General features: G+C 40.8%; 3 protein-coding genes across 3 annotated transcripts; all 3 read right to left on the bottom strand.

Moving 5' to 3' along the window:
• Positions 1–232: 232 nt before the first annotated feature.
• Positions 233–2,472, bottom strand: kbtbd7 (kelch repeat and BTB (POZ) domain containing 7). The gene has a single exon (XM_080753394.1). It carries the CDS (start codon positions 2,126–2,128, stop codon positions 284–286), a length of 1,845 nt encoding a protein of 614 aa, XP_080609520.1. The 5' UTR covers positions 2,129–2,472; the 3' UTR covers positions 233–283.
• Positions 2,473–3,365: 893 nt separating this feature from the next.
• On the bottom strand, positions 3,366–4,242 carry LOC308308186 (uncharacterized protein; the record flags this gene model as incomplete). The annotated part of the gene is made up of 3 exons (XM_080753550.1): positions 3,366–3,609; positions 3,930–4,093; positions 4,222–4,242. The coding sequence occupies 3 exons, from the start codon at positions 4,240–4,242 to the stop codon at positions 3,366–3,368; spliced, it is 429 nt and encodes a 142-aa protein (XP_080609676.1).
• Positions 4,243–5,687: 1,445 nt separating this feature from the next.
• On the bottom strand, positions 5,688–17,257 carry slain1a (SLAIN motif family, member 1a; the record flags this gene model as incomplete). Its single annotated transcript, XM_080753395.1, has 9 exons — positions 5,688–5,763; positions 5,866–6,202; positions 6,564–6,749; positions 7,669–7,998; positions 8,792–8,941; positions 9,497–9,607; positions 10,776–10,880; positions 12,990–13,126; positions 16,800–17,257. 9 exons carry the CDS (start codon positions 17,255–17,257, stop codon positions 5,688–5,690), a joined length of 1,890 nt encoding a protein of 629 aa, XP_080609521.1.
• Positions 17,258–18,904: the final 1,647 nt, after the last annotated feature.

Here is an 18,904-nt window from a genome sequence, read left to right as displayed (position 1 = left end):
AACCGTAAGCACGAGGACCCGTCTTCAAATCCATCTTGCCTTCCTTTCGATCTGTCCTTGGTTTCCTGTCTCTCTATACACTGACCTATCTGAACTGTTTTTTTTTTTTTTTTAATGGGGGAAAAATTGTTCACATCAAGTAATAAATGTTCTGAAAGACTTATGTCTGCACAGTAAATATGAATTTTTAATACTGAATTTTAAATAGCATAATGTTTTTTTTCGTGGCATACAGAACACAGAAATTCCTTTGAGACATCCTTTGACACAATCAGAATGCTTTCTACCAATTCTCATCTGAGAAGGAACTGGAACTTCCAGAATCTGAAACGGCATCGGTCATCCCATAAAATTCCCAGTCGGCACTGGAGCCGCTGTCATCATCCTCCTCGGTGGAGAAGCTGTGTGCAGAACCCAAACACGCTGGGTACACACGAGTTGAAACACATACGGGTCCCAATGAGGACACATACACCGCCATAACATTTTTCCAGTTGTCCCTGGTTTGGTCGTATTCATGAATGAGGACCCTGTTCTTATTGTGTTGCAGTAAGGTCTGAGTGAGTAGAAGCAGCTTGCCGTTGTGCTGAATCACCTGGTAGTTCAGGGCACGGCTATCGATAGGAATGTCCCCCATCCTCTTCCATTCCCCCCGGGTAGGGCTGTAGGCCTTCACCACAGGGATATCACACACGCAGATGATCTGGTCCTGGAAGATGCAGGCCTTGTGAAGCTTGTCTCTCCTCAGCGAGCCGCAGTGGCGCCAGCGATTCCTTTTGGGGTCGTAGCAAAGCAGCCTCCGTTTGTTCACCACATACAGGTGATCGTTGAGCGACACCACTTGCATCTTGCCCAGCGAGTGGGGCAGAGGGGCCACAAACGTCCACTGGTTCCTCTGGACACTGTAACACTCTACCTCCTTCAGTCTGACGTCTGTCACAGGGTTCCTGCCGCCCAGGATGTACACATGGCCATTGAGATAGCCCATGCCAGAGTGCATCCTTCCCAGAGGCCTCTCTGCCAACTCCTGCCAGCTGTTCAGTACAGGGTTGTAGAGCCAGAAGTGCTTGGAGAGGTGCGAGGCAAGGTACAGGTTGTGTTCAGGTGTGGCACAGGCGATCAAGGACTCCATGGTCGAACGCTTGTAGTCCTGCGTGCTGAGGTCCACAAGAGGCGGGGCCATGAAGTAGAGCTCCTCTGAGTAAGGGTCACAGCACATTATGTTGTCATTTGGTAGGCCGAAGAAGAGGATCATTTCCTTTGCACTCACACCTATTCTGTGTTTTGGTATGAGCACTTTTGCAGACATACCCTGGCTCTCCTCTGCTGACCTGTTAATGAAATGGGCAAGGTATTTCTGTATGACAGGAATAGCCATATGTTCTTCGAGGTAAGCTTTGTCTTTCTCATTAAACAAGTCCCAACGTACACACCTGAGTACTTGCAAAGCATCTTCATTTTCCTCTTGCACATTGGCCTCAATCCACTGTAGGGCAGCTGAGCACACCTTCCTTTCACAATCCACATCCAAGGTGTCTAGAGACAGGATCTCCTTCAGCTGCATCAAGTCAAGCTCACAAAGCTCCCCACTACACAGCTGACAAAAGTTCCTGGCTATAAAGGCTCGAGCTTTGTCCTTTAATTCTGGATTGCCATAAGTGTCAGCAAATTTTAGAATTCCCACACAATTTGAGAGGTCCAGCCTCCTTGACATAAAACTCGAGCATGCTTGCCTGATGTAGTCGAGTTGCAGCATATTGGCAGCTGAATAAAGCCTCTGGACGTTGCCCTCTGTAATTTTAACTTTCCCTGTGTAACAGTAATCTATGATCACAGACATGGACTCGGCGTCGACCCCACAAATTATCACTTTTTCTTGCATACTCTCATTCAAGCCTCCGGTGAACATGCTTTTGAAATAGGGACTGGCAGCAGCGAGAATATTGCGGTTACATAGGAAAAGTTTTTCAATGTCACATTTCCCGGACTCGTCGCTTTTCACTCCAACAGTAACATCGGCGAGAAGTCGAGAGTCGTACAATAATTTCAATTCTTGCATCAAGCCCCGAGCGTGATTTGCATCCTCCAATTCTTCGGGACCACTGAAATAACTCAGCAAAGAAGCCATTGATGAAATGTATCCGGAGATATATTTGCTGTAAATCAGCCTTTGCACACGGAGAAGGTTCTTGGACTTGTGATAGCGTGAAAATGTCCGTGAGCTGGTTAAATAACATTGGTTTATCAACGAAAAACAAACATGCTATGCAAACATTAGCAATAGCTTGCTACTGTCGGTGGATAGCCACTGAAATGCATGCAAGCCAGATTTGTGTATCCGGATGATCGTAAATCAAAAATCATGTGGTCAAAATACCGTTTTGTGTTACTCTTTAAGATCATTTCTAACGACTATATCCATTTTCCTCGATCGTTATCTTCCAGCCAGAGCTGATATCTCGGTCTTCTTCAGCCAGCCACAGTCAGTCGGAGGTTTGCTTTTCAAAAATACAACAGCAGCAGAATGCATCCTCACACAAACTTGCTGGGATTGACTGGCCGCGTTTCTGATTGGTTGAAGACATTAGTTTAGTTGATCTAATTTGTGTGCTTTTAATATCTATGGCTTTTATCATGGCTTTTATCCATAGATATGCCTTTCTTCTTATACATATCTATCTATGGCTTTTATCTATGGCTTTTGGGGTTTGCAGCTGGTTTGCAGGCTTAATAGTATTTTAATGAAGCTGAATCTACTACACATACATTAATTTTAAAGAAAAGGAAAACATTATGCTTGACATATAAACTATAGGCTAAGCTACACATATTTTGTCATACAACCAACCTACTATTTTTTAAATCTCTAAATATTGTCAAAGGGATACATTAAAAGTTTATAATGATGTGACAGCCTATAGTAGAATTCTGCAGCCCAGCCCCAGGATTAAGGTCAAATGCATATTGTAATGTATGTAGACCGTAAAGGTCAAATGAGATCAGTTCCATGATTGAGCTAGTAATGTGCCACATTTTCTACTATGCCTCCTTTATTTATTCCCCCCTTGGATAAGTGACAGATTTGTAATAATTTATACATTCTTCAAGTTATGACATATTGCAATGAAAGTTCAGTACACCTTATTTATAGCTTAATCTACATCCATTCTTTATAAACAGGTTCATGAGATATACAAAATGGTTATTTTTTTGAGCAGTCACATCAGCAGATACATTTATTGCAATAATTTATACACTGAAACAGCAAAGTAACTGTTGTTTGTGTTCTATATTGGTAGAAGCAAGAATGCAAAGATCTCTACATGCCAGAAGATGCTATCCTTGTGTGCATCGTGCAAGTCAGTTTATGGTCCTCCGGTGCATCTGTGGTTGAGGTCATTTATTCTGCGTAGGCCCTCTTGGTTACGGATGGTCTTCTGGACTGTAATGAGGAAGGGAAAGGCAGAGGGCAGCTCAACTCTGTGGCTCAGCTTCTGGTGGCCCCAGTGGAGACAGCGGAGCCTCTCAGCCAGGTCCCGCCTGCCTGCACGCTCCAGGCCATCTTGCAGGAGTTTAGTCTTGTTTGGCTTTTCCTCTGACCTCTCGTACCTGTGGACAAAGATTACAGTACATTAGAAAGATGAAAGACCAAGTCAAGGATATTACAAACATATTAGACTACTCATTTATGACCAAACTGAGATAATGTATATGTAATGTAATAACCTGCTACAGCCACACATGAATTGCATAAGGAACATAAGAGGCCTGTGTGCATGCATACACATATATATATAAGCACACGCACGCACACGCGCGCACGCACACACGCACGCACGCACGCACGCACGCGCGCACACACACACACACACACACACACACACACACACACACACACACACACACACACACACACACACACTATTTACCAGCTCTCCAACATGTTCCGGGCCTGGACTCTCTTTTCTGTGGATTTGGTTTGGAACTGCCTGATCTCAGCTCTAGTGAAGCTGAGTTCATACGCCAGAACTGTCCACTCAAAACTAAGCTGCCTTGATATGTCCTGCATTGTCTTCAGGTTGATTACAGCATCCTAGAAAATCATAATATACTGGAATAAAAACACATCACCTGGAAAACATAAATGCTTTGATATGAAAAATCTTTATTTCTCTTGAAAGTACACAAAAATGCATTTGTGAAAGAAGTCTTCTGACTTACCTCTTGTGATTTATTGGGCATGATCTTCGCAAGATCCTCAAACCAAAAGTTCTTTCTGGGCACAATTTTATGGAACTCAAGTGATATGAAATCAAATTGATGAAGATTTTCCTGAACTAATGTCTGTTGTTTTCATGTGCACTCCGTATAATGTAAAATAATAGGAAGAAATGTTACTTGCCTTTTTACTCAGGTGTTCACTTTCTTTACAAAATGAGTTGTGACCTTAATGTTGCCTGGTTGAGTCATTATCAACATACCATGCTGTTAAAGATTATTCGATTCCCCCCTCCCTTGGGAGCTTTTCAGAGTTAACGATTTCCAGTAGACCCCAAGTAACTCAATAACTGAAGAACTATTTGAATATTAAATTAAATCGCTTACTGTTGTTACTACAGCGAAATATACATTGTTGTTGTAACGTTTTCTTTTTTTTAGAATGTTATGAGTAATATTGCCATCTAAATTTCACCGGGTACACAGATCTTCACTGATTAACTTGACAGGCATTTACTGCTTTGTGAAAATAATGTAAAATGTAGCGTACATCAGTGCATGCATCTTACGCCACAGAAAGATGTTGAGATGGACAGAAATATTTGGAAAACCTTTTATTCGCTTCAAAAATGCACTTCCTTTTTAATTTATTGTCATCCATAAAAAGCATCAGAGTTGTATGTGCAATATCATTGCAGCACTAATGTTCATTAAAGAACATTAATAAAATATTGGCTGTCTTGTAAACAGTAATGAAAAGAAACTAGCCAAAACATGTGTATAGTTACGTTTTACGTTACTGAATGTCATTATTTTACTTAATAAACAAACAAAGCAGACCTTTCATTTTGACGTGTTAAATATAATGCTGATAAAAAAGTGCTGAAGTTCCAAAACAATAAATATAACTGACATGAGTTCCACCACTTTTATAACAGGCACAAAATGCAACAAAACTTCCAAATTCAATCTCAGCTTCTTATTTGACACGATCCTAACTGACATAACAGAATAAAGATGACATTATATAATAGAAAATCATGATAAGCTTGGACTTGTATAAACGAATAGCCTATTGTTCTTCTAATCTTTCAGCTGGAGCTGGTTTTCCATTCTACTGAATGAAATAATAAACTAACCACAATGCCAAATCAAAAAGCACATATCAGAATACAGTACATATCAAAGAATTGATTATCAGCATATTGCCAGGTTGTAAGATCATTTTCAATTTTGAAATGCATCGGTTTTGTGTTTCTGAAGGTAGTACGCTACAGATCCAGCCTGCTGGACCCATACTGCTGTAAGTCTATTTAGTCCTCTGCGATAAACAGTGATTCTCAAACGTTAACAGTCACCCTCGGTTGGGTCACAGCCTTAGGAACGAGCCCTCCAGACAGGAAACGTTTCAGTCGGCGCCCCATGCAGCTTTACCCTGTACACCTCTTGGTCTTCACCTTACACGTGGTTCAGTAGCAGCCATCTTTCCAGCTGCCATCCCTCAGGGCACTAAGGGCAGCCAGGCTCTTTGGGGGAGGCAGTAAACTGTGAAGAGCCAGGTTTGGTTATATTGTTTCTCAAGCCTTACAAATTGAATCAGTATTAGTAAGCTCTAAACATAACAATTGAATCTGCCTAATGGCTTACCTGCGTGTGGGCTGGGCGATTTTACTGGGACGCGGAGTCCCACTGGTCGTTCCTACATAGGAAGCTGGGCGAGGTAGGGAACTGCGAGGAGCAGCTGATTGGGTGGAGGCGTTTTTTAGAGGCTGCGGAACAGAGGTACTGTTGGGTTTAATGGGTTGGGGCAGGGTGCCGCTCCAGGGGATAGAGTGTAGACTGACAGAGGAGGAGAGAGTGGTGGAGGGGGGACCCTGCTGGACTGTCGGGCTGACGTAGGCGGTAGCTTTAAGTGGGTGCCGGGGCGCGGTAGGGAAGTTTCCCACACTCTGGACCCGTTGACCGAGTTGGCCCGGGGAAGGAACTGGAACAAAGGACGAAGGGAAAGCAAGATTAAGGTGCTTACTTCAGTGACTTCTATTGCAAGTAACACACTCAAATCTTGTTGAAATGTACTTTGCTTAACCGGGAAAGCATTCTGTGTCATTTCCGATTCTAGCGTTGGCTATTCAAAAATAGCAGATATACAACCTCACAGCACGTCACTTCATGCCGCGCTGGGAGCTTGTACATCTAACATTTTGGAAAAAAATTGAAAGAGCAGTTGTAGAATCTGCTTCAAGTCTTAATGGGTTAAGAAAATGGGGTAGAATAGCCAATACATTTCAGGACAAACTTTTTTTTTTTTCATATTTATTTGTGCATATTGAGGAGGCATGTCTTACTAGACGACTGGAGTCGTGCAAGGCCATTGGACGAGTCAAAACTCTGGCTATTCCGGAGGGAGGACATCATTGGCAAGGAAGAGGGACCGTGTGAGGGGTTGACAGGGGAAGCCAGGCTTGGAATACTAGGAACACTTGGCATGCTGGGAGCTCGTATCAGGTTGGGCATGCTTCTGCGGAGCTTGTCTATGCAACCATACCAACAAAGCAGATCAAGCATTTTTAGACCTTGATTCATACACTACATAATTCAGACATTTTCAGCTTCATACATTATACGACAAAGTGTACAGAAATTCTATGAGAAAGACATAAACATCTTTTGCATGTTGTCCTTGAGTATAAAATATGACACTGCCCACAGCTTCTTGGGAGCTTTCATAAGGAATGTGTTTTTGTGCTTACACGCAGTGTATTAATTCATTCCATACACTTAATTACATGAATACCAGTATAGTAATATATAATAAATATAATACACTCAATGAATACCAGTATAACAGGAGATTACACTTTATGAACCAAAGCAATTGCTGGTTTTCATCAAGCGTTTCTTTTTCTTTTTTTATGCTCTTGTCATGCTTTCATGACATCATAAAAACAGATAGTCAATCAGCTTGTTAGCTTCATTTATGATGCCCCATAAAAAAGGAAACTTGCCATCCTTCTCACTGAGCATAAAATAACAAGTCTGGTTAATGGTACACAGGAACACACTCAGAGGTAATAACCATACACGTGCCCTGATTTTAAATTAAACCAGTGAAAGGGACGTTTAAATCGGAATTACTAACCCTACCCAAGGATACCATTCTCATCCTGTCATCAAGGGTCCTACTTTAATCTGTCTTGGCACAAACTGAACCCATCTGGTCAGAACAGAGGCATCTCAAATTAGTGAAACTGTAACTGATGGTTTTACGGAGACGTTTTGTGCTGTGCAGTGTGAATAGTGAATTCCTCATAAAAGAATTGGGTTGCAACAATCTGAAACGTTTGTGGTCACATTTCACAACAACTACCCAAACAGAAAAAGTGATGGTTATTACAAACACGAAAATACATACATGAATGTATCATTTGATGTTGGAACTTCCATGCTCACCTGTGCTGTTCCTGTAGCCTGCATGCATGTCTGCTGTCAGACCTGATGGGCCAGAGTATTGGGAGAGTCCACTGAGTGGGTACTGTGGGGTAGAGGGACTACGTCTGCAGTCTCTGATACTGCTGAAGGTGTGGGAGTGGGGTAGGCTGCCCCGCTGCATAGACCCGGTGCGGAACAGCCGAGGCTGGGGGGGAGGGAGCTGATCATACCCTTCGTCATCCTCGTCCTCCTCCTCCAGGTCCATCTCACTGCGCCTGAGGGAGTGTATGGAGAAGCTGGAGCTTCTGCGGCTGACTGTGGTTGAGGTAGAGGCATAGTCTTGTCGGAGACCTAAAGAAAGAGGAACCGACATGTTGGACTGGAGTTGACACTGAAGCTCACACACGCTAATCTCTTAACATTCTGCTACAGCAGAAGACAAAGCAAAAATGTAAGATTATTACTACTAAGACCCTCAGGGCGACAAACGACCGTGCCATGTCTTGGCCGTCTGGCCAGTGATGTATATCGGACCAGTTCCCCTTATATGGATATGACGTCCTGTTTGATATGGGCTTAATATTGATGACATCAGTGATCTATCTCTATATATGGGGATAGAGTGGTTCCCATGACATCACAACATACAATCCCTTTTATGCCCATACATGGAGATCCCTGTCTGAACCAGCCACACCACGGTGATGTCACCTGTTTATGCCCATATTTGGAAATCCCTGAGTATCTGACATCACTGTGATGTGTCAGGGGAACCACAGTGTCAGGCGTTACACATATACATACGGACAATCTGTGCCGGTTCTGACAGTAATTATTTTGAATTTTTGTTCTTGATATCACAGCCAAGTGAGCCAAACTCAAAGGTCAATCAGTGAACCTTCATTTGATGTGAACAACTAGCTCCTTGCCAGCAGTGTAATCAACTTGCTCCCACTACAATACAGAATGCCACATTGTCGCCAGATCTTCCGAACGGTGTAGCCTATTAATTTAATAAAGGCGTCGGCAGCAGCTCATTCATTATCATTAGTCCAGCTCTAAGTTAACAACTTCGTCTTGAGAAATACTAAACACCTTACATGGTACATTTCATTACAATAGACAGATGGGACACATGACTCACTTTCCTCCTGAAGACGCGCCATGACCTGGACATCTGTCATGTCCTGCAGTTTGTAACCCATAGAGATGGTGTCATCCTCCAGCTCTGACACGCCCAACTCACTGTCCAAGGAGGACTGAGGGCTGATTGCTGCATGTCTGCGACCAGCGTCTATAAACAAGGCAGAGGCATATCTTCCTGACCACGAAAACATGCTACTGTATATTATTTACTGTAGCCAAGAAGGCAAAAAATGAAAAAGAAATTATAATAATAATGGAGGAATTGTACTTCAACTGAACATGTAGATGGGATATAAGCACAACAAACATACACACACTCTCATAAGCCAGGCGTTCAGAGGTCTCCAAACAAAACATCGGGTGACATGTAAATTCAACTTGAACTGGGTGGAAACAATTAAACCAAGCCTTGTGAAGTAAAAACCTTAGGATGGTTCTTCATATTGGGACGGTATCATGATTGGTTTTCAAAGCAGTGGCTCAAGGACTAGCATTGAATTTACAGTAGATATCATGTCACCGGACGTTTCAGTTGGCTACACATACCCAGGAACTCTCAGAATGGATGTGAAGTTTGTGAACCTGACAACGTTTGCACAGGCTAAATAGTCATATAGAAATAGATGTCGGTTAGCGTTGTAACACACACTGGTTGAAACTGCAGTGATGAAAAGCAGAGCATGAAGACAGCATGACGTCTTACTGTGGTGTGTGGCGCTAGAGAGGAAGGTGGGAGCTCTGTCAGCTAGGCTGCAGCTGACCCTCCCTGGGAGGGTCTGCTGCTGTAAAGGTTGACTGGATGAAGGGAATGGAGCTGGGAGAGAGAGAGAGAGAGAGAGAGAGAGAGAGAGAGAGAGAGAGAGAGAGAGAGAGAGTGGAAGGTAGAAGCATTTTTACCATATGAACCCTAGCATCCATATTCTTGGCATGTAATAATGAACATTTGGCAAAAAATGGATGAACATTCGGCAGATATAGGTGAACACTCGGCAGACATTTGCCAAAAATAGCAGATCTACAAGCTCACAATGCTTTGCATTGAGGTGTGACCTGCTATTTTTGCTATTTGATGTACAACAAAGTATACGATATGGTTTAAGACTGGTTGAAATAACCAATTTTTTTGTGATGTGAAATGATTTATTGTGTTTCGAATGAACAAAGATTACTTATTTTCTGTGAGCAACCGGTCATGAAATGAAGAATAAATTAGGCTTAACACCAGTGACCTCAGAATTGATCCTGGGCTTACTGTAATTTGTGTAAATCTGATGACGATAATAATAATAATACATCCAATTTATATACGTAGCGCTTTTCTTGGTACTCAAAATCACTTTACAAAACAGAGGAAACTTTAATAAGATTTAGTTTAGCTCTAAGCTACACTGTCTATCTGTCATTTCATACCTGCAAATAATGAGATTGGACTCAAAACAGTCAAAAACGAATTGTCTAAATACTTCTGGGAAAATTATCAGGCAAAATGAAATAAAGCCTATACGAGCAATCATGCAATAGCCAATGGTATGTTATTATTACTGTAGTATTTCCGATACTGTGATGATGCTATAAGAGTTCAAATCCCTTCCTTTCTTCTTTGCAGTGCATCATCATGTCTGTTATGCAAACCTTGCATTTTCCAAAGAACAGACCGGTGAAAAAAAATACAGCAGCAGCACATTTTCCTCATGTAATGAATATGATCGCACATTAGTAGTGTCTTATTGCTCTCACTACATTACAAAGACAAAAATCCCCAGATATCTGTTCCACAAATAAACAAGGTCACTCACAGCGTATTGAGCTACTGACTTTTATAATATACATGTTCAATAACGATGAGTATGTGGCTTCTTGGTTATTATATGCAACACTTTTCAAATGTGCAAATGATCAGTAGAGGAATCTTAGCCAACACTTTTTGGGGGGTTAGTAGTGGTGGTTAGAAATGATTGCATCGGTGTGTGTGCATTTGTTACCTGGGGAATCAGTTAGTGTATAAGGCAGGACGGGACAGCTGAGGGTGGAGAGACCCTCTATACAGCTGTAAGGACGTACAGAGGGGACCCCTCGCCACCGCTTGGCTAAGAAGGACAAAGGTGAAGGCACATGTTAGTTAAGAGACATTCAACCTTGTCTCTATTTCTCTCTCTCAGTCTCTCTATTTCTCGATCTTTTGTCAGTCTCTCACCTTCCATTCACAAATCTATTTCCTCTCTCTTATTTACACAAGCACATTCCGAAAGCATAAACATGGGTGTTACGATGCAATGCTTCGTGAGCTTTTAGATTTTCGGCATGTGACTGGTGCACACCTTTAATACTGTAACAGCTTACTGGGTTAAAAACAGCTTGTTTTGAGCAATGAGCATGTAATTAGACAACGTTCCTTTCCAACCAAATCTGAATTAGATCGTAGCGTGCTCTGGGATGTGTACAGTAGGTCACATTTATACATTATGCTCAGAAACTCTAATGCTGTTTTCTTTCTGTGTTTTTCAGTTATTCTATGCTGTTATACCAAATAGCAGTGAGTGAAGGTGACCTAGAATTATATTCAAGAATATCTATAGCCTACAGAATATACTAAAACATTGAGTTTATCCTTCTGGATTGTTAGGCAGAGAGGCATGCATTGAGATTGACAGAAAGAGAGAGAGAGCGAGAGAGAAAGAGAGAGACCAGAGCATTTGGCATTCTTAACACAATTAGCCAGTCCACTACTGGATAAAACTAGCATTCACTGCTAGTTACAAGGATGTATTCATGACCCAGGGGAGGAGAGCCAACCTTCAATGAATCCAGCTTTAGTAGTAAGAAGAGAGAGGACCCTGACACGTACACACACACGCACACACACACACACACACACACGCACACGCACACGCACACACACACGCACACGCACACGCACACACGCACATGGGCAAACACGCACGCATACAGCAAAGGGAGAGGCCCCATACTGAATAACTGATACAAGAATACTGATCTCTCTGGAATATGATGCATAATGTTATATTGTACCTCTGCACTATAATTGTTATTGTAATTGAAAATCTGTTAATAAAAATGTAAGTAAAAAAAAAAAGAAAAAAAAAAAGAATACTGATCTCTGAAATCCCTAAACAGAATTGTAAAATGGATATGGACACAAATACACATATACAGTACATAAATATTGTACACTGTGGGGGAGAAAAAAGGAAGAAAAGTACAGATGGAAACCATGTTAAGTTGCAAGGTTGCAAAACTTAAGCTTGGAATCTCAGTCATGAAGCAGCAGCTGGTGTTTCGCTACATTTAAATTTACAGAATGGAGACCATTTTGTGCTTGACTTAAAAAGTTACAACTGGACATCTTAGTATTTGAAGTTGCTTCACAAGGAAGAGAAAGTGACCAGCTACAATCTAGGACTTATTTCAATTATGTTTTATTTAAACCAATCTGTATGGTATAATATAATATAATAATGATATAATTAGCACATCTGCAGTAGAGGTGGTCTCCCTACTCTTCCATTGACAAAAGTTATTTGAAGACACACTTGATTGGACATCACAATCATTATTTAGTTCAGATGTCAATGCAATCACCTCTCTCCATTGGGAGAGACATAACGTGTGTGTGTATATATATATTATTATAAATGTTTTTTATTCATCTTCCTAACCCAGAGTAATACATCAGTAATTGCTCTTAATTGTACCCTGGTGAAAGGAACTGAAATAGGTTGTAGTCTAACCAACATCACGACAGATACAAAACCACCCAGGAACACTGTCTAAAAAGCAAGTGTTTTAAGGCATTATTTAGATAGTCCAACGTCCCATTAATCTGACGGTGGTTAGGGTTAGGTTTAGGGTTAAGGTTAAGGTTAGGGTTTGGGTTAAGGTTAGGGACGGGTTAGGGTTAAGGTTAGAGTTAGGTACTGTCGGACTAATGGGACGCCGGAACAATGGGACGTCGGAACAACGCTATGCACCCGTGTTTTAAATGGTTAGCTTTCAGACAGCTGTGTGCAATGAAAAAGGGTTAGGGTTAGGGTGCCATGGAAATCCTGTTGCATCATGTGGAGGCCAGTTGCGCTAAGTGTGTCTCAGATTATGATCGCATGTTAGTAACCGCAAGACAAACGTCTAGATGTAGTCAGTCACAGATAAAGGCAGTCAGTCCGATTGTCATACCATACCTTGGTCCAATCTGAGACAGAGAGTCCTCTTAGCCAGTTCCACCTCTGGCCCTGGGTGGTCCAGTACCTGCCTGCACCATTGGAGAGGGCTGAGGACACTCCCCCCGTGTAGCCTGGCTTTGGGACTCACGTACAGCCTGGAACACAGCATCACTTGCAATTTACTCCTGACTTTATTACTGACTGGCCCACTGTCACGGGAAGCAGCTCGGTGGCCTTGTGGTTAAATGGTCCACCCTGAGACTGGGAGGTCAGGGTACAAACCCCAGCTGAGTCATACCGGTACCTATAAAAGACTATAAACTTTAATAAATGGCACCCAATGCTTCTGTGCTTAGCAGTCAGGATCAAGGTTGGATTGGGGGTAACTCCCTGGACATACTAGCGTCATGTCCAGGGGGTTATACTTAGTATATATCAAGCTGCCATATGCTAAGGAACGGGAGATTGGTACCTGACCTATGGGCCACATGGCTCGCGAACAGTTGGTTCCCAGGCTACTTACTGTTATAGGCACTTACTACAGTATACTGTCTCAGGGCAAAGCCATGACCTGTGATGTGAAGGGCGGAATGTATGTTAAACACACAAAGTTTCATTTATAACCATTTGCTGGCATTTATAAGGTAGATGTTATGTATGTTATTGTTAATGTTGACTGACTGTCATTTACAGTTTAACAGCTTTACTATTCGCCCGTCAGGAGGCAAACTTTCCACTTTGACTAAAATAGGAGAAGACAGATCAAATGTATTCATGCAATATGTCACAAACTTTAAAATGTTGACCCATGCAATGCCAGTATTGTGGGGCATCGCAAACTCGTTTCCATGGGAGCTTCCCACAAATAAGTAGGTAATACTCTAACATAAATTGCTAAAATACTAATTCTTTGTGTTAATTGTTAAATAAGGCAAAGCAAGAAAAGTGTATTTGTATAGCACAATTCAACAAGGTAATTCAATACAAAACGTCAAGCAAAGGAAACACGTTATAAAAGGCCATTTGAATTCAGTAAAAGGGAAGAAAATTAAAAATTAAAAAGTATTATGATGCCATGAGGTTGTGCTGTTACAACTGAGAATGCTTGTAGCAGCAAGTAATTAAGTTCACTGTCTTGTTTGTCTTGGTGGAAAGGGCTGGATAAACCTCAAGTCAGGTGTAGTTCTATACTTTAGATTAGGGGGCCATGCCTTTTTATTTGTGAACCTGAGTTACCTGACTGAACTAAACTGGCTGATTTTGCTGATCCTGCTAGCCTAAAAATAAACTGAAATTTGTGTTTAGCATTAGATTTATATCTCATAGGACGAAGCACAGGTCAAAGCACGAGACAGGGTTCAGTGGCATTGTATGATTGTGGCCTTATGTCCCATCCGGGACGAAGAGGATAAGTAACTAAGTAAGTCATTACATTTAATATTGGCAAATAGAAACTGCTATTAACACAACTTAACCGAGATCAAATAGAGCATAATCTATTTGTTCATAAAACCATCTGTGCCTCCATCAGAACAACACAACAGCCGGAGACCTTGAGGGATGTGGCAATGGGTTTTACAGCCGTAATATATGAATCTCAGTTCAATGACCCAGACAGGCAAGACTAATTTACAGGCTGCAGAGGTTTTTACATCTATACAAAAGCTGTGTGCCCTGAAACGTGTTCACAGTACCTTTTAAAAGGTACTTTACCGGTACCTCAGGCTCTTTATATTTGCTGGTAACAGCAGTGATCAAACCAATAACGCGAAACCTGAGAGCCTAAATGACAGCAGCGATTTCCTGTCTTTTTAAGGTGCCCTGATAATGTGGCCATGTTTCTATATCTAGTCTATCTCCAGCCTTCCAAGCTCTTGGCTCCAGGGCTGTGAATAAATCCATCTGTAGTGTGGCCTGTACTCTTTCAGATATATTTGTAATTTCTGTGGCCTGTGCCATGCTGTCAAATCACATCCCGCATCTTAAAAACTCCAGGGCAAAAATCCACTCGTCCGAGACAGTTTGCCCTCTTGGCTCCCAAGTTGTGGAATAAACTCCCTGTCGCACTTAGAACAACGGACTCACTCGCTACCTTTCGCCGTGGACTGAAGACTCACCTTTTCAGACTCCACCTAAACCCTTAGCACTACAGTAAAATCAATGACCATACATGAAGCTAGTTAACATTTTGTTTTTTAGGTTTCTTTAGAACTTGATTATATTGTGTTTTTCTCTCTAGATAGATATCCATTTACATTGTTATATTGCTGTTAATGTACTGACCTAATTATCTTGTTTATTATTGTGATGTTGTATCTGCTTATTGTAAGTCGCTTTGGATTAAAAGCGTCTGCTAAATGCCTAAACTGAGAGAGGCACAGAGTAAACAGCGTAGACAAGATGTGCAAATAGCTTATGCCACCTCTGGAAATTATGGCCCCAATTTATAAGCTACAACTGGAATGCTAGCCTCAGTCTGACCACTGGGAGAACAAGGAGCTTTTTGTTCATACCGGAATGTTTATTTTATATATTAAAAATATAATTCATACATGAAATTAATAAGTAAAATAAAGGAGGCACGTTTTAAATAAACTACGTATCAAACATGAAAACATGTGTTACTATCCTACAAAAGGTTGAATCCCAAACCAGGCCAAACTAAGGGTTGTCACTTCTGTGTATGAAGGCCAAAGAGTGCAAAGAACTAACCGCTGGTGGCAACTAGGTCATAGACAGACGACTTGGAGCCGATTAGTTCTGTTAAATGGAGTGAGAAGATATCAATACATCCAAGTGTAAACGTTGGATGCCATAAATGCTGCATTTGTGCTGCATGAAGTGTGTGCTACATTTTCCACATCACTAGATACACATGAGCCAGAAATGGTTCACCAGTCAGCATGTTAGTATTAGAAGAGCTACCTCGCTCAGCAGATATTGTGCTTCAGTTAAGCCAGGAGCTATAACACAATCCACCAAGCCCAAGTATCTGAACTGTGTGTGGACTGGAGGGATGTCTCTAATCTGTGTCTTGTTACTGTAGTGTCTTGAAGCTGATGATAATTGCTGGTGAATAGAAAGGCTGTTTACACAGTGCCTGTCAATATGCCCAGCTCTTTCGATAATATAAATTAAAAAGCTTTTGCTTCTCAGTGGCCTGCATGGATGCCACTGTGTGTGCACATCCATAATGCACAGCTGGTGGCTGTATCACCATATATATATATATATATATATATATATATATATATATATATATATATATATATATATATAGTATATTTATTTTTTCACCTCCCCAATCCAGAGTAATAAATCAGTAATTGCTCTTAATTGTACCCTGGTGAAAGGAACTGGAATAGGTGGTAGTCTCTCCTTAGTCTAATACTATATTAGCCCTGAATACATGACTATCATATACATGATATAGTCATGTATTCAGGGCTACTATATATATATATATATATATATATATATATATATATATAATATATATATATATATATATATATATATATATATATATATATATAATAACCATTGTTGCCATCTACATTTTGATTCTAGCTGTTTGCATTGAGGGCATATCAACAACAAATTTAAACAAAGATTTGTCTAGGCATAGGCCTATAGCATATAAAGATTTGTCTAGGCATATATAGGCCTATAGCATATATATTATATATGCTATAGGCCTATATATGCCTAGACAAATCTTTGTTTAAATTTGTTGTTGATATGCCCTCAATGCAAACAGCTATATCAAAATGTAGATGGCAACAATGGTTAATTTGGTCAATAACAAAACATAAGAGCAGCGGTTACCAGCATTCCGGCTCTCCAACTGGAAGAAGGGTACTGATGTCTAAAATATCGACCTCGTCCAGAACCGTAAGTCCAGTGGCGCTGCTGCTGCTGTCCTCGACAGCATCAGGAGATAACAACGAGGTCGGCTGAAAATATGCAAAGGGTTCCTCCGTTAAACTGTATGGTCCAAGGGCACATGGATGCGACTGTGTTGGACTTAAAACGCCATGCGTCCCACATAGATTCCCATTCGAACACGCTGTATTCCCGTGCAGACATAGTGATGTTTGTTGTAGATGAGGGCCGTTCGTGCAATTGTTTACAGCGTTCGCTCGCGTCCGCAATTGTTCGTTTTGCTTCTCCAATTTTCGGACCAATTCCTGAAGCTTGATCACCTCAAGCTCCGCGCTGCTGGCTATTTTATTGTTACCATTGACGTCTGCCATCATCTGGGGGTTCAACACCTCTGCTTCCATTTGTTAGAACGCACATTGAGAAGGACAAACAACAACACGGCCTGCATAGAGGGGTCCTATTCAATTCAATGAGAAGTGTGTGTCCAGATTCCCCCCGTTGTTTGGTTGTACGCACGGATTTGAGCACAAGACTGGGTCAGCCCACCCACTCCAAAGATGCTGCGCGTTCAGCCAGCCAGACTAGCAGCCGCATCATGCACCGCCTCCATCTGATTGGTCGGTAGGAAGCACTCAAATTCACATCACACCACCACTGATGATGTGGAGGAAAGCACAGAGAGAGAGTATTCTATTTTCAGTGGTGGAAAAAGTACTCAAATGTTTTACTTAAGTAAAAGTACCAATACTGCAATATAGAAATACTCTTCTTTCACAAGTAAAAGTCCAGAATTAAAAGTAAAGGTACAAATTGGCATCTAAATGTAGGCCTACTAACTAAAAGTTCCAAAAGTAGAAAGAACAGATTATGCAGAATGTCTCGTTTCAAATGTATAAAAAACTTGAAAATAGCAGCTCTACAAGCTCACAATGCTTGTAGATCTGTCTATATGTCTATATGGCTGAAGTGGGTAGGCCTATTTTGTAATAATAATCCAAATCTAGTCCTAACTAGTAGCCTAACTAAAGTTATCAACTAAATTGTAGTGGAGTAAAAGTAAAATGAGTAGAAGTAGAAGTATTGGACGTATTGGAAGATCACTAACCCTATACCTTTAAATAAAATAGTCTACACATGTCAATAGAACTTTCCATATTAACAAAAGAAAGTAAACACATGCAGCACAATATTTTTGACACATTTATTGCACATACATTCAAACCTATCTATTGCACACACAACAAGCCCCCGGCCCTATACATCTACATCTTATATCGGGGTCCTCGACATCTTTCAGAGAGAGAGATGAAGCAGACCCTACTATGTATACAATTGTGTTACAGATTAAACTTTTTCATAGATAGCTTCGTAGACCTGTATATTTGACAGCACGGTCATCAGGGTTGTGCCAATTAATGTTTTTTGGTTAGCTGACTTATCTTTGATAGTCCGGGAAAAATGGGGGTGAACGTGGATTCGCCTGTAAAAGTTTTTTTCTCAACTGATTCTTGTAGCTTGGGGTCACCTCTTAAGGATTCAAGAGGATGACCAGTGATATCCATTGAGCATTTTTTATTATTAATAATAAAAAATAATAAAAAATTCAAGAGGATGACCAGTGATATCCATTGAGCATTTTTTACGAAACCACGTTCAGCCAAAAATCAGGTTTTTTTTCCCGGACTAATATTAATGTTTGATTCATGTTATTGACTTTCAGACATTTAACCACATAAACCCTCAATACTTGACCTTTGTCTATATATATATATATATATATATATATATATATATATATATATATATATATATATATATATATAAAAGCATCTCATGTGTAACACTTATAATAACTATAGATTATGTATGCAGACCCAGCTCACCAACATTTATTGATAAACATAAATATTCTTCCATCAATCACTTTCTTCAAAGGTTTGCGATAGGAATATTCAGCGTCGCCATTTTTCTGTGAAGAAACAAGGAGTCAATTAGATTAAGTCTTGTTGCAACTCGCCAATAAATACATTAAGTCTTCAGTCAGTAAC

This window comes from Nannobrachium achirus (assembly GCF_963921795.1).
Source record: "Nannobrachium achirus genome assembly, chromosome: 22".
Lineage (NCBI taxonomy): Eukaryota > Metazoa > Chordata > Actinopteri > Myctophiformes > Myctophidae > Nannobrachium > Nannobrachium achirus.
Note: the sequence above shows the minus strand (reverse complement) of the source record. Positions and strands in the feature narration are given on the sequence as shown.